At 43.8% G+C, this 21,557-nt stretch overlaps 2 protein-coding genes across 2 annotated transcripts in view; both read right to left on the bottom strand.

Moving 5' to 3' along the window:
• wdr70 (WD repeat domain 70) overlaps positions 1-3,413 on the bottom strand; it is a 35,451-nt gene extending 32,038 nt beyond the window's left edge. The window contains exons 1-7 of the mRNA XM_076757914.1: positions 3,349-3,413; positions 2,332-2,385; positions 2,136-2,219; positions 1,943-2,048; positions 1,579-1,792; positions 883-942; positions 253-386 (exon numbers count right to left, since the gene is read on the bottom strand). Coding sequence (XP_076614029.1) covers positions 253-386; positions 883-942; positions 1,579-1,792; positions 1,943-2,048; positions 2,136-2,219; positions 2,332-2,385; positions 3,349-3,373 — 677 coding nt within the window. The 5' untranslated portion in view covers positions 3,374-3,413. The remainder of the gene's footprint in view (positions 1-252; positions 387-882; positions 943-1,578; positions 1,793-1,942; positions 2,049-2,135; positions 2,220-2,331; positions 2,386-3,348) is intronic.
• A 191-nt stretch (positions 3,414-3,604) lies between these two features.
• On the bottom strand, positions 3,605-21,353 carry cplane1 (ciliogenesis and planar polarity effector 1). The gene is made up of 48 exons (XM_076758627.1): positions 20,774-21,353; positions 20,555-20,690; positions 20,350-20,469; positions 19,820-20,052; positions 19,600-19,703; positions 19,360-19,516; positions 19,144-19,247; positions 18,826-19,008; positions 18,353-18,602; positions 18,036-18,236; positions 16,859-17,643; positions 16,520-16,710; positions 16,246-16,326; positions 15,994-16,158; positions 15,386-15,553; positions 14,938-15,306; positions 14,632-14,849; positions 14,384-14,548; positions 14,051-14,198; positions 13,855-13,964; positions 13,609-13,758; positions 13,392-13,503; positions 12,799-13,114; positions 11,590-12,708; positions 11,181-11,332; positions 10,922-11,007; positions 10,760-10,824; positions 10,300-10,564; positions 9,845-10,219; positions 9,100-9,747; positions 8,819-9,000; positions 8,638-8,725; positions 8,468-8,546; positions 7,967-8,107; positions 7,720-7,782; positions 7,563-7,600; positions 7,207-7,444; positions 6,846-7,105; positions 6,631-6,730; positions 6,282-6,476; positions 6,027-6,069; positions 5,789-5,920; positions 5,520-5,700; positions 5,361-5,416; positions 5,118-5,285; positions 4,783-4,910; positions 4,410-4,678; positions 3,605-4,216 (listed from the first exon to the last, which is right to left on the bottom strand). Exons 1-48 carry the CDS (start codon positions 20,852-20,854, stop codon positions 4,061-4,063), a joined length of 9,774 nt encoding a protein of 3,257 aa, XP_076614742.1. The 5' UTR covers positions 20,855-21,353; the 3' UTR covers positions 3,605-4,060.
• Between the last annotated feature and the right edge of the window lie 204 nt (positions 21,354-21,557).

Here is a 21,557-nt window from a genome sequence, read left to right as displayed (position 1 = left end):
CCCACAAACACCCACATGTCTCAACCATCTGCTTCTGAAAGGCTCATTTTGAATGAAAAGAGAGGATGTCACAGAGTTAACATGAGGCTCGATGAAGCTCAACAAATGTGTGTGTGTGTGTGTTTGTGTATGTATGTAGACTTTGGAACACATAAAGGATGTGAGTGCACTGGACGTCTGCATGACATTAATTAACCACATGTTAAGCAACTGTGTTGATGTTCCACGTCGTGTTCTCGGAAGTAGACTCACCACTCACAGGGCTGGAGGGATCGGAAGGCCTGCAGGGCCTGGTCCATCCCGGCAAAATCCCAGAAACGCACATCATAATCATACCCGCCAGTCACCAGACGGGCTCCAGAGGGGTCTAAGCCGAGAGCTGATACCTGAGGAGACAGTCACCTTATTTAAAACTAAAAGACAATCGATAAGCCTGTACAGCTCAGAGGACAGCCAACTGCAGAAGATGTCGCACTGCCTCGTCTAAAGGCTGGAAAAATAAATAGAAGCCAAATATTTAACATTTGAGTAATAATCATATTATTCAGATTTGAACTGTTTCTGGATCTGGATACTAAATTGGCTCTATGTTGAAAACAAAAAACTAAATATACCCCTTTTCTCACTGCTGCAGACTTGCTGCTCTTATGGCTAAAATTCGGCAAAAAGTTGGGTAACCTTTAAAATCCAATAACTGATGCAGATCTCCCCTATCAGATGTTTTAGTATGTGCATAATGTAAATAAAAGATGGTGTTAATTACAAGCTGCTTATGATGAATAAAAACCTTCTACTTTTTAACAGAAAGCCATTGAATACATTTCCATACAGCCACATAAGGAACAATTATAATCACTGAGTGCTGAAAGAAGAAGTCCTTACTGTCTTGGTGCCGTGCTGCAGAGTAATCTCATGAGTGTCTGGAATCTTCTTCACTGGATTCTAGGTTGGAAAGTTGAGATGAACATAAGGAAACAGTAAAAGACCAAAGAAGGTCGAATTAGGTGTGTCGTTATAGTGTAGCACTTGATTCCAAGATTCAATTACATATGACATTTTAACTTTAATAGGCTGTATGACTAAAGCGCCTGGAATCACAGCCATCAGCTGCAAATGAATGACTGGGAACAGTTTCGTTGCTGGATGTAAAAGGTCAGGGTCGGAGCTATTTCACTCAAAACCAGAGACACTTACTTCCCTACGTGGCAGAGTGTGAGGACTCTTCATGTGAACACCACTGTGAATCACCACACTTTTGAGCAATGCTGCATTAAAGATGTGTTTTAGGCAGCGGAGATATTTTGATATGAGAAAGAAAGAGAAAACCAAAGAAACGGGAAAAAAAAATCTAAGAGACAATATTAATTATTATTCAGTAGCACAAGATCATTGTTGCCCTAGAACACTGACTGATGATACTGTGATGATATTTTCTTGTGCTGCCATCTAGTGGTGAAATCTGAAAAGCAGCCGACAGCACACAGCAAACAGGTGCCTTTACTGGCCCTTTTTCACTGAAGACGCTGAGACACGACATAGACAGAATGCCTACTGTTAAGTGGGACATTTCAGACATACATCATCGTCGTCATCTTGTCCCTCCCCTTCATCGTCATCATCATCATCATCATCATCGTCGCTGTGAGCCGTGCTGCCTGTGTGACCTGGGGGACGAGTCAGCATAGCGCACTGATCGTCATCCTGAGCTGTATGTTGAGGAGGCAGCGGAGGCCCAATCAGCTCTGAGTCTGAGTCTGAGTCTGAGTCACTGTCACTGCTGCTCTCCTGTTTTCTAAGAGGAAAAGAACACAATTGTCAGTCAAAGCAAAATTTTAATTTACACTTGTATAGCAGACATGAAACTAACCTCTAAGACAGTGACAGCCAAACCAAACTGTAATACAGTATTCACATACAATCAAACAACAAAATCCCTGGTTACCTGAAAGTAGCAGCTGCAGCTTTGCCTCTCTGAGTTGATGATGACGAGCTGAGTGATTTGGAGCTCTCCCCTTCCTCCTCCATCTGACTATCCTTCTGCCGCTCATCTAAGGAAGCAACATTTACAGTACAGTTACACACACACCCTGGTGACAGAATGACTACTAAACAGCTTATCATGTTGGTTAACCTACCTAGTACACGCTGACTCCTCTCAATGGCTGTTCGACGGGTCTGTTCAAAAATGGCATCCAGGTCAAATGTGCGGGCCTTCTTACCTGGGGGAAGTAAGACAACTCACTTGAATGATAACTGATGCAAATCAGTCAGTTTATCATATTAGAAATAACATAAACTTGTGAAATTATCTACTGCTTGTGTTGTACATACCAAACCCAGAGAATCCCATGACAGACGCCATGTCTCCATCACCACTCATCTTGCCTGATGATGCAAAAGAAGCCAGCAAATTGTTTACCACAGCTTGGGTTATTTTGTTCATCAGCTTTTCACGTGAATGCAGCTCTCTTGCTTTTGTTGTTTTCTTTGCAAGCAAAGCAGCATCAACTACAGACAGTTTCAGGGACCCATTGAAAGGTAACTTTTGCTGAAAGTGGCAAAAAAAAATACTGAACATCAAGTTGTGACGGACACACATAAACAAGATAAGGGTTCCTGCCCTGCCAAAAAAAAAAAATGACACAGCCTCAAACAATTATATAACAGTAACGTTAGGCTATACATAGTTATAAGTTTCACATGTGACCTTAACATTAGTCAAATGGACACAAAGAAAACAAGATTGATTAAATACCTAAAAGTTAACGTAACATGAAATAGTCGTCACACACTCTTTTAAATACTGACACGTGAAAATCTATCTGCCTTCATCGAAACATGTAACTCAACATTTATGTCGATTATCTAAGTCTCCAACAAACTGGATTTGAGCCACAAAAAAAGCTTGACACCCGTCGAGTTTATATACTCGCTTACAGTAACTTAGCCTTGTAACTTTATGTTAGAAAACGTTCATATATTGAACCTTAGCTTGTGGCTAACGTTGACAGTAGCATTTCAGCTCAAAGGAGAAAACAGAATAAACACTGGTGAAAACACAAATTCTTTCTCGTTTGAAGGATATTTAAAGCTGTGACTAGCAAAAGTTAAATGGTTTTTAAAGTCCTATCTGGAAATGAAAAAACACCGTGGCAGAGAATATAAGCTAACAAACAAGCTAGCAAAAACAGCTAACGCGTCTGTTTCTTTTCGCAAACTAGCTTAACGTAACTAGCTAACAAATTTCAAACAAACTGGAAATATGCTCCTCTATACCCGCACATATATGTAAGTCGTGTAAAACAGATATACAAAACTTAAAGATGTGTGAGAGCAAAAAGCTGCTACCTTCATCCACTTTGTTAGGATCCATGTTTTCAAACACGAAGATTACCTTTGACTTCCGGAAGTTCTTCTTCTTCTTCTTCTTCGGCGCTTGTTGCAGTACAGTTTTCAAAAGTGCGCAGCTCTTCGCTTTAGAATGATTCGTTTGGGCTGTTTGTTCCGAAGAAGATCTCAGTTAATTACGATAGATTGGAAAAGGAAAACGAACAAAATAACAGGATCTGTCTAATGTAGTAGTCTGAATAAAAAATAACTCAAGAGGCTATCAGTTGTCTTACGTTTAATACACATGGTAATGTTTCAGTCTGTACTATATATATGCTGAAAGCTTAAAACATATCAATATGTTCTCTCAGGCCATACAAACATGAACAACAGCAATGAAAATGAGAGGACACAGCTTTGAAATACTTAAATTCAGATATTTAATGCTCTGTACAAAATAAATTAAAAATGTAGAAATTTTAAACACATACACACATAAATGGCACAAACCTAAATTTTCAGGAAGACGTATATGAAAATGAAATCGATTACATCATATAGAATTTATTCAAGGCCTACTTTACCAATAAAATTGACATTTAATATCTCTGCTGATCATATCTAATTTCTGGAATATGTGAATTCTAATTTAGCTTAGCACAGTTTAAAATGATTTTGATTTATAGTATATTCATTAGGCACATAAAATCTTGGACCCCCTCCCCAAAGCTCAAGCTTCTTCTGCAGCCACCATCCTCTCGATAGCAGCCCAGTCTATCTTACTGAGGCTGCTGCTGCCGGTCTCAGAAAGGTGATCCAACCAGCCCATGTCTGTCACACCAGCTCTGGCAACATCATCCTGCTCATCCAGCAGTCCAGCCAAAACCTGAGGTGTACAATAAATTTATGAAACTGGACATGAAACCATACCATCTATCAACAAAAAGTTCTGCTTTCTAAAATTATTCAAAATTTAAGAGGACAGCCATTTGAGGCTGACTCAGAGGTTATTTTCCATCTACAGTAGTCACATTCCTCTCAGAAAAAGGTTAATATGTGATGAAAAGTGTGCTTCTTACTATGTCAGACTCCTCTGCTCCAAGCAGCCTATTCAGTTCTGAAGTGGGCTCCGAAAGATTCACCTCTTCTCTCTCTTTCATCCTCATCTGTTCTCTCAGGATCCCCCTCCCTGCAGCAGTCCCTTCTGAGGGACTTCTGTTCAATGCCGTCTTTCTATGGTATCTGACATCATTCTGGCTGGCTGTATGAAGTTTAGCGTGGTTCTTTTTGTCAGTAAGCATGCCACGTCTGGTCACCTGAGACAGACGGTCCCTTGGCAGAGAGGTCACTAAAACAAAATAACACAACATTAGAAAGTTTTCATGACTGTGATACTGTTTTGACAATAGAGTGAAAATACATCTGAAGGACATTAATGTATCATCACGATACCTGGTCTATGTAGTCCCAACCTCCTGCGGTAATCCTCTGAAGGCCATGCCTGCATCTCAGCAGTCCATGGGCGAAGGTGGGGCTGAGCTTGTCCTGACTTGAGAGTTCTTTTATCATTGGCAGATGCACTGTAAGCCATAAGAAAAAAGATATTCCCTCCATGATCAAATCTAGCTAATTCCAGATGTTTAGAATGATCAGGTTCGGGTGTGTATAGAATCTGATCATTGTGGAATAATTCATGAATGAGTAATGTTTTGTTCAAATGTGAGCTCAGAGTGCAATTATTCTTTAATGAGACAAGGTCCTGGTCAGATTACTGTGGCAGGAGATACCTGGGAGTGCCAGCAGGGGGTGGAGCAGAGTTGGATCGTGTAGTTGAGGGCAGTGGTGAACCTGCAGTCCGTGAGGATCTAAGGAGAGTCGGAGGATTGGTGGGAAAGTCATTTACCAAAGAGCAGGCTTCACGGGTCCTCTGGTTGTATTGCTCCAGAAGCATGAACCTATTAAATCAAGTGGAAATAACAGTTATGCTCATGCATGTCTCTTGTGCACAAACAATGCAAACAGGTACATACTTTTCTTTTTCGTCTCTGCTTCTCCAAATGCCAGCTTGATTCTTGTTTGCTGGTTTCTGCAGGGGCACAGCAGGGAAACAACAATGTGGATTCAATATAAAAAATAAATAAATAACACAAGAGAATATCATTTGTAGAAGAAAGGCAACCATATCTCACCGCTGCTCCAGAGGTAGAAAACGGTTTGCGCTCCCTCTCCCTCAGACTCTCTCTGTGTTTTTGATAAACAGCCAGTCTGTCCCTCTGTTTCCTTCTCATCCAGATCCTCAGCTCTCTCCTCTCATCCTCTGGAAGGACGCGTTTCTGTGACATCCAGCTGCTTTGCTGCTGGTCCAGCCCGCTGGGGGTCACATTATTTTCAGGTCAGTGATAAATATAGTTGCTCAGGGTGTCATTTGGACAGCACTGAGTTTTAGTGGTTACCATACCTGCCACGGTGTGCAGTCTGTGAACTGGACAAATCCAGGTCAGTCGGGGATAAATATCCTTCCTTCACCAACTCGTCTAAGAGTTCTACTGTATCAGATAGCCCAGCCTGACCCAGATTCTCATCTGCCCATCTACAGATGGAAAGGCACAGCGTATTGTGGAAAAATAACAGTGAGGTAAGTCCATCCACAAGGGCTAATGACATGCTTAAAAGACTTCAGGTTTAATTTAACTTACACTGGAGAAATACCTGATGCTTCGACCAGCTGATCTCTCATTTCTATGGTAACATAGAACACAAACATCAAAACGGCAAGTTTGAACATTATGACTCTGAGTTGAAACTAACCATGTATCTGACCATACAAGAAAACAGTGATTCAAAGAGCCCACCAGGTGAAATTAAACTATCCATCTATCCATCAATCATAAATGCAGGTGTTGAAAGTAGTAACAATTTTGAGGAAATGTTTGATTAAATTGCATCTTTACTTGGAGGAGTGTGAAGGTAGGAAGATCCAGCGCTGTGACTGTGAGAAGATGTAGGAAAATTAAAAGATGGCATCCTTTCCGGAGCACAGGAGTTATTATGACCCACAAATTCTTCTTCCCTATTTTCGTCATCCCCTTCAAAGGTGTTTTGTTCAGTGTTTTGTTCAGTTGAAGTGTCCAGTCGTGGCATCCATGCTGTTAAGAGACAGAGATGTACAAAAGACTCTTAAAGAAGATTTATGTTCCAGTGTTTATACTATTAAACCTGCAGCCTTTTTTTTGTTTCTGGGTTTCAGGGACTTGTACTGTAATGAATGGCACTCATGTAATGAGTAGATTTAGAGCATACCTTCCTGTGGGACAGACAGTCTGACAGTTTTTTTTATTGCTGTGGTAGTCTTCACATCAGGAGCCAAGACTGGTGTGAGCTTTTCAATAGTGTTCACCAGCTACACAAAGACAGGACAAGCAGGGATATGACATATCTTTGTCAGCCTTCAAAGCCAATTTGTAAACTTGGGTGCCATTAATAATAGAAGCAGGATAAACACAAAAAACATGTACCATTCTGGAGTTGGAAAAGTCCATCTCCAGACAGTCTGCAATGTTCTGCAGAGCAGCCAACTGAGCGTCCAGCTCTGACAGGCGGGAGGAGAACCAGACCGTAGGAGGTGTGGATGAGGTGCTGTGAGGTCCGACGCTCTGGGTCTTTATGGCTTGACAGATTCCAGAGTCAGACGGATCCGCCAAGTGTTGTGGAGTGATTCTCTCTGGGTCCACATCAGGCTCAATGTGAATGAGTGATGGGAGCTCCTCAGGGATATCTAAAAGTAAACAGTACAACAGATATTTGGACAAAATTTAACCAATAGACCAGATTGTACTCATACTGCATTAGACCTTCAATATAAAGACATATAAAGACCTGTGTGAGTGGTGGGTTTAAGGAGATCCTCTGGAACTGTGACGATGCGTTGTGGATCAGCAGCAGCAGTACTGCTAATAACAGAAGTTGCAAGAACGTGAAGCTGAGCAGAAGTAGGTGAAGAAGGACGGATGGAAGGAACATCTGCTGCTCCTGAGCCGAGGCAGGGTGGCAAATCCTGATGAAGGGCCTTGTCTTCTAGATCCAAGACACTTATGAACTGATGGCCATTCAGATCCTGAGAGACAAAGAAGGGTGTAGTAAAATATCCATTAGTTAAAGTAACACTAGCTAAAATGTGAGTTTAATATTCAGAAGGTCCTTGCTGGCTCAAGCCAGTATTTCTGGCCTCTTACCAGATGCTTCTCTGGTCCCTGTGGGGTGTCCTCTGTGTCTGTGGATGGAGAAAACCCACACATACACACAGACATGCAACATGTAACTCTGCTTTATATCCACAACAAATATAAAGCAGAATATTATCCTTCTACCTGCAGTTTCAAATCAACTTACATTTGGGGCTACTAGCAACCACAGAGGCAGACACAGCTTTATCCACAAGTGTGGGAGGACAAGCTGAAAGAAAAATAATCAACATCTAGGTTTTGGAATATATGTGCTCAAAACAAGCCCTGCATTTTCAGGAAATCCAGGCAGGACAGAGAAATCCCTTAAGAGGATTTTCAGTTAAATAGAAGCAAGCAACAAACCTACAACAACTTAAAGGCTGTTTAAATCATAACCGAAACTTCTAACTCACCTGGGTCTGTGTTGGTGAAAGCATCATGGCACTCTGGGGGTCTTTTACACGTGGAAGCAAATGCATGCAGCTCAGCTGAAGTGGACATGGCCTTGTCCAATAATTTCTGACCAGACAGCAAAGAGTCAAAGGACCCTGGCACTTGAAGTTAATTTGAAAAAGAACAACAGATCAATAGAATTGAAAACACAAGAGTATAATGTTCCAAGATGTCGGGTCAAGAATGACATTAGAAACACGTGGAAAACTAAGGGCCAGTGGATGAACTGCTGTGAAAAAGGAGTTACAAATTAAAACATGCTTGTGCAGGTTCCTTTCTTTCATCAAACACTTCATTGCTCCCTTTTTAATCATTCTCTACTCAACTATTTCTGTATGAGCAAGTGCAACACTATGAATGTGTTCAAGGAGAGACTGCATCGTTATCTCCTTGTTCAAACGATCTGCACTAGCTTATTGATGAAACAGGCACGTATAATGAGGTATGCATTTCACACTAACCAAATGGAATTGCAGCATCCTGTCCAGGAGTGATCACTTCTGCTGCTGCGGGCTCCTCATTGACACACTCATTTGTTGGCTACAGATGTATTGGAACAAACAAATGATAATGGAATTACACTTAAAGACTGGCAGTAGCACGAGGTACTTCTTATTACAATGAACCTTACTGCCTGTGTAAGGATGATGGACTCATTCAGTCTGAATGTGACCTCTGTTTTTCTTGACCTCCCTGCCTTCTCCTCTCTCCTCTTCTGCCTGCAGCAACACACAGTGAATAAAGAATCAGTTTAAAAAAAAAAAAGAAAGAAAGAAAGAAAATCAATAACATAAAAGCTAATATGTGATTGCCTCTTGCTGGAGTCAGAGCTGTGTGAAGTGGTCGCTCTTCTGGTGCTTTCATTAGGTGGGTCTGCTCTGAGCAACCGCGGTCGAGCCTCTTCAGCATTCTGCCTGCCGATCACTGAACTTGTCAACTCCTCCATGGAGATGAGGCGGGTCATTTGGGCTGAAGGAGCTGCCAGAGGCAACATCTGTGGCAGATACAGATATCCGTACTTAAACTACAATGCAAAGACAAAGCAAATATAAAGATTTAGCAGCTAATTTGAAAGTCTTGAAGTACTGCTTACCATTTTAGGTCCAGATTCTATGTGTAGAAGCTTGATCATAGTTGCGTCTCCCATCGGAGCTGCAATGACAGAAGCAGGTCTGGAGGAAGATGGTATGGGTAGTTTGGGGAGCGTGATGTTGCTTTGGGAAACAGGCTGAAAGTGTAGCAGACGAAGGCCCTGCATTGGTGCAGGTGTGTGAGCTGGAGGAAGTCGTGAGAACTCCTGCCCCCTGGATCTCTCTGATGTCTGAATCTTGGGTTGAGTTGGATCATGTGGAAAATTTAAACTGAGTTGTCTTTTTGGAACCGAAGACCCGTTTCTTTTCTCCTCCTCTGTCCTCTTTGAGGCGGACTGGTCGACGTTTTCAAACTTGTGCTGATGGGATTCTGTCATTGCACGGTTTGTGGTGTGCGGCATCTGGGCTGGAGGATAGTGTGAGGGGGGCAACTGGTGGGGCAACGGAGGACGGTGGAGCTGAAGTAACTTCAGGCCCAAAATCTGGGAGGCAGGATCATTTTGTGTACTATCATTACAAGGCGGTAACACAGGAGCAGTGTGACTGGTGTCAGTAGTGGCCAGAAGCCCCTGCGAATGTGGGATTAACCTCGTGCTCTCCTTGAACTGGATTTCTGGTGACACCGCCTGGACAGAGAGTGGCTGCATTTCCTGAGGAAAAAAAACTGTATTCAGTTTGGTTTTAATCTAAGTAATGTTTGCATTGATGGAAAACGTGTCACAACTCAACAGAACACTTGGCCAATACCTGATAATTTACACCTGCACCATTAGCAGTGGAGGGTAGATTCCTGGTGGTGTGACGCTGGCCGCCTGTTAGAGAGATTTTCCCTGAGCTCTGTCTGGCAGGCTGGTCTGCAAACACACATGCAGGGACCTGACTGAACTCAGGGTCGTTGGATCCCGAACTTGGTGCACATGCTGGTGTCTGAGGTGCCACAGAAGTGCTGGTTTGAACGGGCAAGGCATTTGGTGGAGGGATAAAACTGGTAGCGTGAGATAATGGCACATAAGGGTGTGAGGAGTTTGTGATAGACTGCGCCAAGGAGGCGCTCTGGTGGGCAAGTTGCAGGTTAGAAAATGAGGCTCCCAAAACTTCCATCAGGCTCATGTAGTTGATATTCTGTTAGGAAAGACAAAATCAGAGTCAATCAGAAGAGTCAACTGAGTCCTCATCCTTCCTTTAGGTCAGACTGTTCTTACCTGGACCAGTCTGAGTAAGTCTTCACCCAGACGTTGTCTCATTGGGGGAGTCTGAGCAGATTGTGGCTGACTGGGGGCTGTGGAATCCACAGTGGGTGCACCTGCTGTGGAGCTTTGTGGCTGAAGGCTGGGAGGATCCACAGGTGAGCTGGGGAGCAGCACTCCAGTTGAACCAGAAAGCTCTGCGCGGACCTCAGGCTGGGCAGGAGGAAGAGCTTGGGGTTCTGAGTGTGGGGGGGCTTGTAGGCTTGTAGTACGGTTGTGGCTTAAACAACAAAAAAGATTTTGTATGTTGAGGTTACACCACCACAATGTTGATGTAGAAATAACTCAGCAGGGATTACGTTTAATTCTTTTTTTATTGTTCTATTGTGTAATGATGGAGAATTAATAACCATATTTTAGATAACACAGTAAAACTACTTCTTGCAAAATAAATAAGTTTCCATTAAAAACTCACAGAAAGGTGGAACTGGGCATGTCTTCAACATCTTCTGACAAGTCCAGGTCTGCAAGCTTTAAACTCTACAAAGGACAAAAATACATTGATGATATTGTTTGTGTGCTTTGACAACGCTGATGATACACATAAAGAACAGAAATCCTGAATAGTGACATTCACCGTTTCAGGCGTGCAGACGTTTCCCAAGATGTTCTCATCGGACACAGAGGATGACACTTCGAAGCCGTCACTGTCACTGTTTTTACCTGCAAGTACACATTAATCAATATTCTCTCCTATTAAGTTTAGAATGCAGCTGCCAGGCTATTAACTGGTAGCCAACGGTCCCACAGTATCCCCGTTCTTGCTTTACTTTATTTATTTTTTTTAAGTTAATGGTGTTGGTGTGCTTTTAAATTATTTTAATTTAGTATCATACCTTCTTTTTCAGGCGTCACGTCTAAGTCATCGAGAGAAGGCTGCTGTGAACTGGACTGTTTCTGCAGAGCATCAAAGGTGAGGTGATCCTCATCATGAGGGAGAGGTGTCCTGTGAAACATCAGTTCCTCTGGTTCATCTGTATGAGAGTCACTGCAGGGAAACAAATAACCTAGTTACATGCATATGTTTTTATTTTTGCTGCTGTGGACTGTCACTGACTGGCATGCAGTGTTTCTCGTGAAAGATTTGCTTCTGTGTCATTCAGTATGAATGCAAGGCATCCTGTCAGCTACAGCATTTGTGGAACTTAATTCCAGCTAATCGACCTGGATTCATAAGGACTTGATGTTCTAGTTTCCATTTAGTCCAATAATAAACCATTGTGAATAAAAACATGGGGCACTCACATGGACAGTTCTTCCTGCTGCAGATTGTGATCGAGACCAGCGTTGGGTGTGTTGGCTGATCCCGGGTAGCCTGTATCAACACTGCTCTCTTTCTCAAGCCTCATATCCACCCCAGGCTGCAGCACAGGGGCTACAGTCCATTGTGTTCTTGGAACTTGGATGTGAGTCCTGTAGCAGTCAGATCCAAGTAGAGCAGTGTACCTGGCCTGCAGCATGCTGAGGGAAGTGAGGACGGCGGGCGCAGAGGCTTTAACACGAATTACTACTCCTTCATCGGGTGCTCCTCCAACCCCTTCACTTCTCTCTTTCTTCTTTTTGCCATGATGTCCTATTAGCACCCTCCTATCAGCCCAGCGTACCATCCACTCCAGCAGCCTGCCCAGCTCTGGAAACTGAGCCTCTAGTTTAGGATCCAGGCCCTGCTGCAGTTCAATTGCAGCTTCCACAGAAGTTGAGGAGCCAAATATTAAGCTGTCTGATGGCTGCCCTGCGGGAACGGCACTTCGAATAGGGCTGGCTTCAGGACCAAAGAGGCCTCCCTTCATTCTTTGGCCTAAAGGCACACTTTGCTGCTGTCGGAGGCCAAACAAACCTTTTTGCCTGCCATCTTTCATTCCAGGAAGAGAGGTGACAGAAAGGCTTGTTCTGCATGCAGGGGCTTCACTCCAAACAGAGGAAGTCTGCAGCTCCGGTGTCGCACATCGTTTCACAGGCTTGTAGCAGGAGCCAGCTCTGAACACTGGAGGATCATTGCCCGAGTGTTTTCTCTCTGGATGGTGTGCATGTCTTTGGCGGCGGTGAATAGTTGTGAGCACATCAAAAGTGAGAGAATGCAGCTCTCTGTCCCTCAGCTGGGGGGAGAAGCCCTTCAGCAAAGGGAGTTCACCACCCGAGTCCCCTCCATCAGTGCTGTCCTTCTCTAACACGTAGCTGAGGAAGAGCTCCAGGAAATTTAGATATTCTTCATCTTCCAGCTCAAACTCCCAGGTGCCAACCACTGGTAGTGAGGGCTGCTCTATCTCCTTGGCATCACCTGGGTGACTCTCCTCCTGAATGACTCTTTCAATCTTAACAGCAGTCTTCTTTGTACGTACCTTTCCCTTTTTTGCCTTTTTGCCCCTACAAAGAACAACAAAGCACAGAGTAAACCACAACATACAGAAATGATAGCTCAGTGTAATGGTAGTGCTATTATCCCACGCTGGCTACCTGGCCGTGGCTCTGCTGCGCATTTCAGGAGAAATAGCCTCAGATGTATTATCCGCTGTGTCTCCATCGCTGCACACTGGGGGGAACCCACAGTCGGTTAATGTGCTGGTGCTCAGACTTGTACCCAGTGAGAGTTGCCTTAGCATGGCCATCCCATGCTTGCCTCCCCCGTCCTCCTCTTCCTCCTCTTTCTCCCACAAATGGAGCTCAGGGGGGCCCAGGTGCCTCTGCAAGCGCCTAAGATGTTTTATTCTCTGTCTGCGTTTGTCTTGAATCACAATCATCATCGGCTCATTCACCTCTTCTTTTTCCCCCTCTGGAGAACAGACAGAATAACATAGAGTGATATTTATAACTACATCACATACGTCAGAGATAGTTAGTAGACCATATGATCCTAAATTCTTGTTTACATATTAATGTAAAAGGACTACACAAAGTTTTTAGGATTTTAAACTTAAATTAGCATTCAGTGAGCATATGGAGGGCCGTCACACTTGGCCTTTCAGAAACATGAAAATTACAAAACTTTTCATTATATTCTCTATAGACTCAAACACTAGAAATGGATCAAGGTGTTCAGGTGTTTGTACCGAGGACATTGCATTGCCTCAGTCTCTGCAGCAGCGAGTTGTACTTTTCTCTCAGAGGGACTCTGACAGACTCTTCTTCCTCTGGGAAGGCTCGCACCAGCATGTCCACCACCTAATGAGAAGAAGAACAGGCAAGGATGAGAACTTTACTCATCCAGGGTCACTGTTACTTTGATAAATCCTGTCTATGTAAGACAAGGCAAGAAAGTCATATCACCAGAGACAGAGGAGGAAGTTCAGACACGAGGCTGAGCAGTATGTCCTGCAGGATCTCTTCAGCATTGAGGAAGCAAGAGAAGGGCAGGAAACGACAGGCCCAGCGGAGAGCATCAACGCAGGTAGAGCTCACCTCTGCACCTGCAGGGATCTGATGGACGCAAATACACACTGGTATTTATAGGGCATCAGCGACTGAGATTATTTATACATGAATATGTCACACAGTAAAACGCAAATGGAATACCTGTTCATCTCTGCCATGCTCTCTGGCAGCCTGATACTTCCTACAGGAAATGGAGAGCTGGTCCCTGACATGAAGCATCCAGCATAGAGCACACAGCTCCCTGAAACAGACTTGTAGGAAACATTTAGTTAATAGATTAATCTGAGAGCAGATCATTAATTATGATGCCCGCAATTCACTATGAGCGGCGTCTTACTAATGGTCTGAATGGTGTCAGGGTCCAGGTGACCGTCTTTATTCGGCCCTCGTCTGAAGAATCCACTATGAGTGACGAACCTCATCAGTCCCTCTGGGAAAGCCTTTTCTTCTACAGCAGCTGATGGATAGGAGTATTTCTTCTTGATCTGAAAACAGCATCAGATGTTTGCACTACTTAGGATGGGCAGGCATTTATACCAAAGTGTACTCACGGGTATGTCTCAATTTGCAATGCAAATAAAAATGTCAGTTATGTCAGCCACACTTTGGGTCTTTCAATCCTCTCATTAAACCAGATGAAAAAAAAAAACCTTCAACCCTGGAAAAGAACCTTGTGTAGTAGATGTCTGGCACGGCGCAGATGGCTGATGTACCACTGCGCAGCAGGATGACAACAACGAGCAGATCTGAGGAGTAATAGTAATCTTTGGAGAACTCCAGACACTTTGTGACGTGATGCAACTTCTGCAAACTGCCCCACTGTCCCCATTGGATCCTAAACATGAGGCACACACATTTTGTTATATCATGTATATGTAAACATACTGTATGTGTAGGTTGATCTTCTGTGTTTTATACCTGTGTGTTGGGGGAAGGCTGAGGGCAATAAAGAGGCGGGGAAGGCAGATACAGTCCATTTGGCACCAAAGCTGGCAGGCAAGAGCACAGGTCTTTGGCTGTGTCTAGCAAGGAAGACAAGGGTGAGGACAAAACATTCACTCCAGCCATGACTGAGGCCTTGAGAATCTCCTGTATGGAAACCTGTAGCAACTCCCAGTCTTCTCCTTCCAAAGGGTCTAGTAAAAGGAATTCAGACAAAGCATCAGTTAAAATCAAAAGTCTTTGTACATTGTGGTCATCTTAGAGTTGTCGGGTCTCACCAACCTGTAAAGCTCTTGTCACCGTCTTTATCTCTGCAGTCTTGGGAGTCAGATTTATTGGTAAGAAGACATTCCAACTCAACCTGAAAAATGCTTTCTGGTTCTAAAACTGTTGGGAGGTGGAGCTCTCGCTTCCTGAGCTGAGTGAAGTCAAAGTGGTCAGAGCAGTAATTTGTATAGGCCAGGCTCAGGGAGGCCGCTGTCTTCCAGTCCCCAAGATGGTAAGCCAACCAAACAGTTTCAGGAAGCAGACCCCCTAGCAGGAGAAGGTCCTGGGCGTAGTCTACTGTCCATACTTCTGACAGCTGCTGTTGTCGCACTGCTCTAGAAACCTCCTCCTGGCACAGTGGAATCAAGCGCCCAACACCAGGGGCTGAGAAAGCACATGTTATCAAAAAGGAAAAGAAATGCAGAAATTATCTTAACTGACAAGTAACTACAGAAAAACACACCATGAGGTAGATGAAGTGGAGGAAGGACAGCCACGTGGTGAGGGGGTGGGATGTAGAGGGGTTGGTTGGTGAAGTATGAGGCCATAAATCTTCCCAGGGCCTGAACCACGGCACAAGCTGCATCACTGTGAAGGTCCACCGGCAGCCACGGGCAAGGAAGAGAGTCTGCTGCAGGGCATGAAGGCAGCGCTGATAACTAACATCTTATTGTCTGAGCGAGGTGTTTTGGATAATCACTGATCAATAAAGGCAGTCCCCGTTTTCTTGGCTGGCTGTCTGCTTGCCCTGATTGTCTGGTTAACATTATTTTGTATTAATTGCTGGCAATGCACATTTCCTACTTTGCATGTGTTCAACCTTACTCCTTTCAGCTTTTTATCCTCTGCTTTCATTGTCGTACAAATGGCTGTTCTGGCCAACATCTGGTCAAGGCACAACAGCTGAAAATTAGTCTTTAGGCTAACATTGGTGCATTTACAGTGATGTTAATTAATGTGCATTGACAATTTTATGAGTAAATAAACAACCCAGTCTGTGCTTAACATAGAGTAGTAAACGTTCCACAGCAACCCCTTGAAAAGATTGTGGCATTATTGACCATGGCTGACCTGTTATGCAGGTCTTGTTGTCCTTCTGGTGTCCAGTCCTGTGCAGGATCAGGCGGGCCATGTGGTCCCCCAACTCCTGGGCTTCTCTCAGATGGTACTGGGATAACAGACTGTACAGGAGTGCCAGACAAAGCTGGGTCTCCTTGAAGACACTCCGATCAGAGCCTAACAAAAAGACATGTGATTATTATTTCAGACTGAATATGACCACTTCGTGTACGTCAATGGAAACATCACAGCAATGCTTCTTACTTTTGTTACTCTCCTCACAAATTTGTGACCGCCATGTATCAGCACTTTTTGGGTACGAGCCACACAGGAAAAGATGTTCACCTGGAGAAGAAAAGTCAAATTCCAAACAGGAATAATTATTCGGACATATTGATATGTAGGTCTTCAGCTTTTCTTCTATGTGAACCACAGTTGAATTCTTTTGGATTTGGTTTGTTTTGATTGAAACTACCCAATTTATTTCATGTTGCTTTAGCTAGTAGATACTGAGATATGTAGCCCTTTTGCTACAGACCTGGGTAACTCAGCAGTGCAGGACCCTCCTCTAGCCTTTGTCCTGTAGCCTGCAGAGCTATTTGAATCTGGGACACGATGACAAACAACTGTTGCTGTTCCTCCTCCCAGCCATCACAGCCTTTGAAGTTTATCAGTTCCTCCATATACTGCTGGGTGACCTCGTAGACCCACTGCCACACTCCCAACAATCTGGCCAAAAAAAGAAAAATCACCAATCCTTGTTTGACTTTGAGTCTTAAATTCCAGCCAAAACATGACACGCAATGATTGGCATCCACAACAACAAATAATTCACCATTTGCAATGACACATAAACAGCCAGACAGATGGTCCTTACCTGCTGGATGGTCGCTGGGGAACAGGTCGTGCCTGATGTACAAAAGTGGATTTCTCTTCCTTATCATCCTGCAACAAAGGCACATGGTATACATCTGAAGGCCAGAGCTGTGGTGGCTGGGATCCCTTCTCTGCAGAGGACCAGACAGTTTTTTGCTGCAGGCTGTAGGTGTGGTCAAGAGATTGAGAGACTTGCTGCAAGACAAGCAGGACCGTGGATAGACTGTGAGATGATAACTGACAGTGACCAGTCTGTTGGGACTCAGGGTGAGGGGTCAACAGGAGGCGTATCAGCCGTTTACTGAGCTCTACCACCAGGCTCAGGCAGCGTGGCCCATCTGAGTGAGTGGCATCCCAGGGAAGAAAAGAGAGAAGGTCTTTGAGAAGGTGCAGGAGGCGAGTAGAATCGGAGGTATTCTTTTTCCCTGTGTGGACCACAGAGCTGGGGATCAAGTGGAGCAAAGCAGCAAATCGCACCACACAGTGAAGGGTATGCTTCAGCAGGCAACTTCTGTTTTCCACAGTATTTCCTAAAGACATGCCAAAAGCCCAGGCTGTTAACAGCTTACTCTGGATTTTCCCAAGCTCCCGATGAAGAAGAGGAGTCTTCCTCTCTGTTTCAGCAAAGTCCTTTTCATAATCTGGGCTAGTGACAAGTCCACTGTCAGTCTGTGTGTCCAGGGCGTGGAGCGTGTCAAACATAGAGGCAAACTCCAGACGACCGCCATCCTCCACATGAGAACCAGCAGGAGCTCCATCTAAATCAGAGTCCTCCTCAAAGAAAGTCTAGAAAAGCACACAAACAAAGAGCAGGTTAAAGACAGCTGATGTAAGTGAATGAAGAAATTGATAGAGCAGTCATGACGCATTGTTACTCAAGGTAATTACATGCACAGTAGTTATTGGATTACTTCCACTGTCAGCAGTAATGTGACATCAAAAGGGAGGGCTGTGTTTTCATGTTATAAGACAAACATTGACACTGAGAATTTCCAAACACTGAGAATATGCCAACCTTGGCACAAAAACATGGTCATTCTATCTATATTTATATACTGTACATGTATTAGATATAATTTATCTGCTCCTTACCATCATGTTAATGTAGCAGTGTGTATAACCTACACCAAACTCAGAATTTAAAGCTATACCTTTCTATCTTACAATATTTAACCAACCTGCACTTTTTCAAGAAGCTCCTTGGTACCACCCAATGTCCCTTGGTCCTGCAGGAAAAGTGGCAAAGTGGATCCATCTGTGGCTGCTGATAGGACAGAGTCTGTGGTTCTGGGCGCACGTGTAACAGTGGGGTTGAACACCTCAAGGCTGCCGTCCAGATTCAGGCAAGATACTGAATCAAACCATTCCCTGACATGAATCTGAAAATAAAGAATGTGAGAAAACGGTGTTGTCAAGAATAGTACTGCAGACAGTATAAACAAAATCTGAAGAGTTTAATCCATTATCCCACTTCTACAAGTCCCCAGTTTATCACCTGGGATTTATTGAGTATCCGGCTGGCTTTCTCAAGGTCTCTGTTTGTGTCCTTTATAAGTGATTTCAGCAACAGGGCAGGAGAAGGCCGATCTAACACCCTCATAACTGTGGCCATGTAGCCATCAGACACAATGAGATATAACAGCCGTGGGTGCCAGGTCACAGAATACCGCTGCCTCAGGACATCCCGCACAGACAAGCTAGAGCTGGACAGAGAGGGCTCTGCTTTGCCTGCAGACATTGGTGGCCTGCAGAGGGCAAGCATAGCATAGAGCATTCAGAAATAGTAACAGGTATTTTCAGTGTTTTCTGACATCCTGGAGGCCAAACGATTAACCAAGTTAATCAGCACATTAGTCCATTAGAAAAATAATCCTTTGTTGTAGCCCTATATACAATAAAACATCATGTTTCACACTGCATTTACACTTCAACAGACAATAAATGACGATGATGAGCAAAATCTCATACCGGTACGTGACAAGAGGGTGCAGGGGGAGGAAGTGTGCAGGCCCAAAGTCAACACTGCAACCACAGCTTGTTAGTGTGAGAAGCCTCCCAAGGCGAGAAATCATAAGAAGGGAGCCTCTCTTCAAAACACAGGCCAGGAAAAGACCACCCGGTGACCAGCTCACACTGCCCACCCAGTAGGACCTTAAAGAGAAGATACAGAAGTTTCTATATGTGAGTCCATGCCTAAATAAATGCACACTTTTTATTTAGACCCTCATTAGCTGATAACTACTAAACAACACCAAATGCTTGCATTTTTATTAATGCATACTGTACCTTATATATTTAGAGGGGATCTCCATTTTCTTGCTTCCACATCCTCCAAGGCTACTTGATAATGAGACAAAATTCTGTGTGCTTACAAAGAGGACCTGTGTAGCCTGCATTCAACGATAGGAAATACACATGTTGAGCCACACATCTACAGGTTGACAGGCTGAGCAAAAAACTATCAAAAATGTGACATAATAGATAGAAAGGCCAGATGCTCACCTTCGGCTGCCTCTGGTTCAGGACGACAGCTAACAGTCGGCCATCTGGGGAGAAGGCTGGCAACAAGGCTCCTCTGGACTTCACTGGCTGGCATGGTGGAGTGAGACGAGACATAGGGTATGTCTTGGTGGCCCACTGTACGCTGTATCCCACAGAACTACAAAGACAAATTTGTACTTTTGACTACTGTTATAATCAGTGAGGGTCCGGTCTGTTACATATGTAGACCTGTTCACTCACCCCACTCTCACATGACCCTCTTCCCATTGAATTTTCAGGCAAGTGATGATTAGCTTCTTCCCAGATGTGAAAACAAAAGCGGATAAGCAAGCATCACCCACAACCTGAGGGAGTTTGGAGCAAGGTAAAGGAAGATATAAGGCCTACAGAAGTGCAGGTCTGTAATTTGATTGAAACGTGACCCAGTATATCAAATATGCATTCTATTCAGTATAGAGACCTCTGTCTTGATGAAGATGGTGTGTTGGGATGCTTCTTTGTCTTGTGCAGAAGGCAGAATGGAGTCTTCAAGGGGCAGTATATGTGCCCAGTGTCCCTTGACTGTGCCATCTCGTACCCCTGTCAAATCCCTGACATCCATACACTGCCACAGGAACACTTGCCCAGTTATGGCTACCAGGACCACACGCATCCCATCCCCTGAAACTTGAAGTGACAGTCGTGTGGTATTGCCTGTGAAAACACACACACACACACACAAATACATGGGTTGACGATTTAACACGTCATTTAAATGTAATAACTGGAATTAGGATACGCAGCTCAAGCTAAAAACAGAAAAAGAGTGAAAATCTTGTTAACACCCACCGACAATCTGCTCATGTGTAGATACAGGTAGTGCAAACTGATCAAATGCTAAATCAGCTGGCCTGAACTGTTTCAGATGATTATTGAAGAGTTAATGTCAGCCCTGCTGGTAAGAATAATCCTAGTATCAGACTTAAAGTGATGCATATGTACTGTGCGTACCTTGAACAGTAGTAATCATATGAACCACTTCTGGTACTGCTGCAGCAGTCTTCAACAAGTCTTTATCCCTGTTCCACAGAAACAGCTCTCCTGAGACCAAAAGTCCACAAAGCCACATACCTGAAAAACAGCATGAGACAAATAATGTATTCTCAGAACTGACAGGTGACCAGTATTTTGCTTTCAGTTTACAAATTAAACTCACCATTGTGAGATGAAGCCATTGTCACCACACTGTTGAGCAAAGGATGGAGTTTGGGAGTCCTCTTCTTTGTGCGACCAGACACCATGTTGATCTCACTGATCCGTTTGTCATCTAACAGGAACACAGACTCCTTCTCCTGAAGTGTGACACGACGCAGGTTCACAGTCATGTTTCTATGACAAGGATAGCAAAGCTTTCTGAACACTTCATTGTCCTCACCTTCCCCAGCCAACAGAACCGCGGCCATGGTTTCTTCCGTTTGATGCTGGATGACAAAACCACCTCCAACTTTAGCTCCATGTTTAAAAGACAGCATCGGTGCTTCCTCTTGATTTTGCACTCAGGAAGATTTCATGGAGCTCGCAGGATCTCACTCGACAAGCAAGACGATATAAATCTAACGTTGTAGGTTAGCTGGCAAGCAAGTTTGTTTACTGCTGTGTAAACAATCTAATTAGCTACATAGCTAGTTAAAATATAATCTATGTTTATGTTTAGAGAAATAACTAGCGTGTACTGGCAACGTTAACGCGCAATGTTATTAGCTAATGCTAGCCATTGTCCGAACGAAAAAAAAAACACCACGAAGGAAAACCATAATGTTACCGTTAACTAGCGTTAGCTGCCGAGCTAATTTTACTTACTGCGCGGAGCATTTGTCTTGAAAATAGCCTGACCTGAGCACTTCAACTACAATGTTTAAAGTCAAATGCTACGCTCTGTTCACATTATTTGGTGTCTAAAAAACGACGGTATTATACGTTAGACCGTAGCTAATCTGAAACATTTCGAAACTCCCTCTGCTTCAGTAGCCAGAATTGTTTCCCATGATCCTCTTGGAGGAAGCTTCAGCGCGTTGCCGTAGGAACGTAGATGTTGGGATGTAGCCGACGCCTTAACTGTATTTGACTGCATGATACTGTGACACAAACCCTCACAAAACGACTTTAACCTTCTTAAAAATGGCCGCTTTCACTTCATTTGTGGAGTTTATTTAGCGTTG

Source organism: Chaetodon auriga, chromosome 19 (assembly GCF_051107435.1).
Source record: "Chaetodon auriga isolate fChaAug3 chromosome 19, fChaAug3.hap1, whole genome shotgun sequence".
In the NCBI taxonomy this organism is placed as follows: domain Eukaryota; kingdom Metazoa; phylum Chordata; class Actinopteri; order Chaetodontiformes; family Chaetodontidae; genus Chaetodon; species Chaetodon auriga.
Note: the sequence above shows the minus strand (reverse complement) of the source record. Positions and strands in the feature narration are given on the sequence as shown.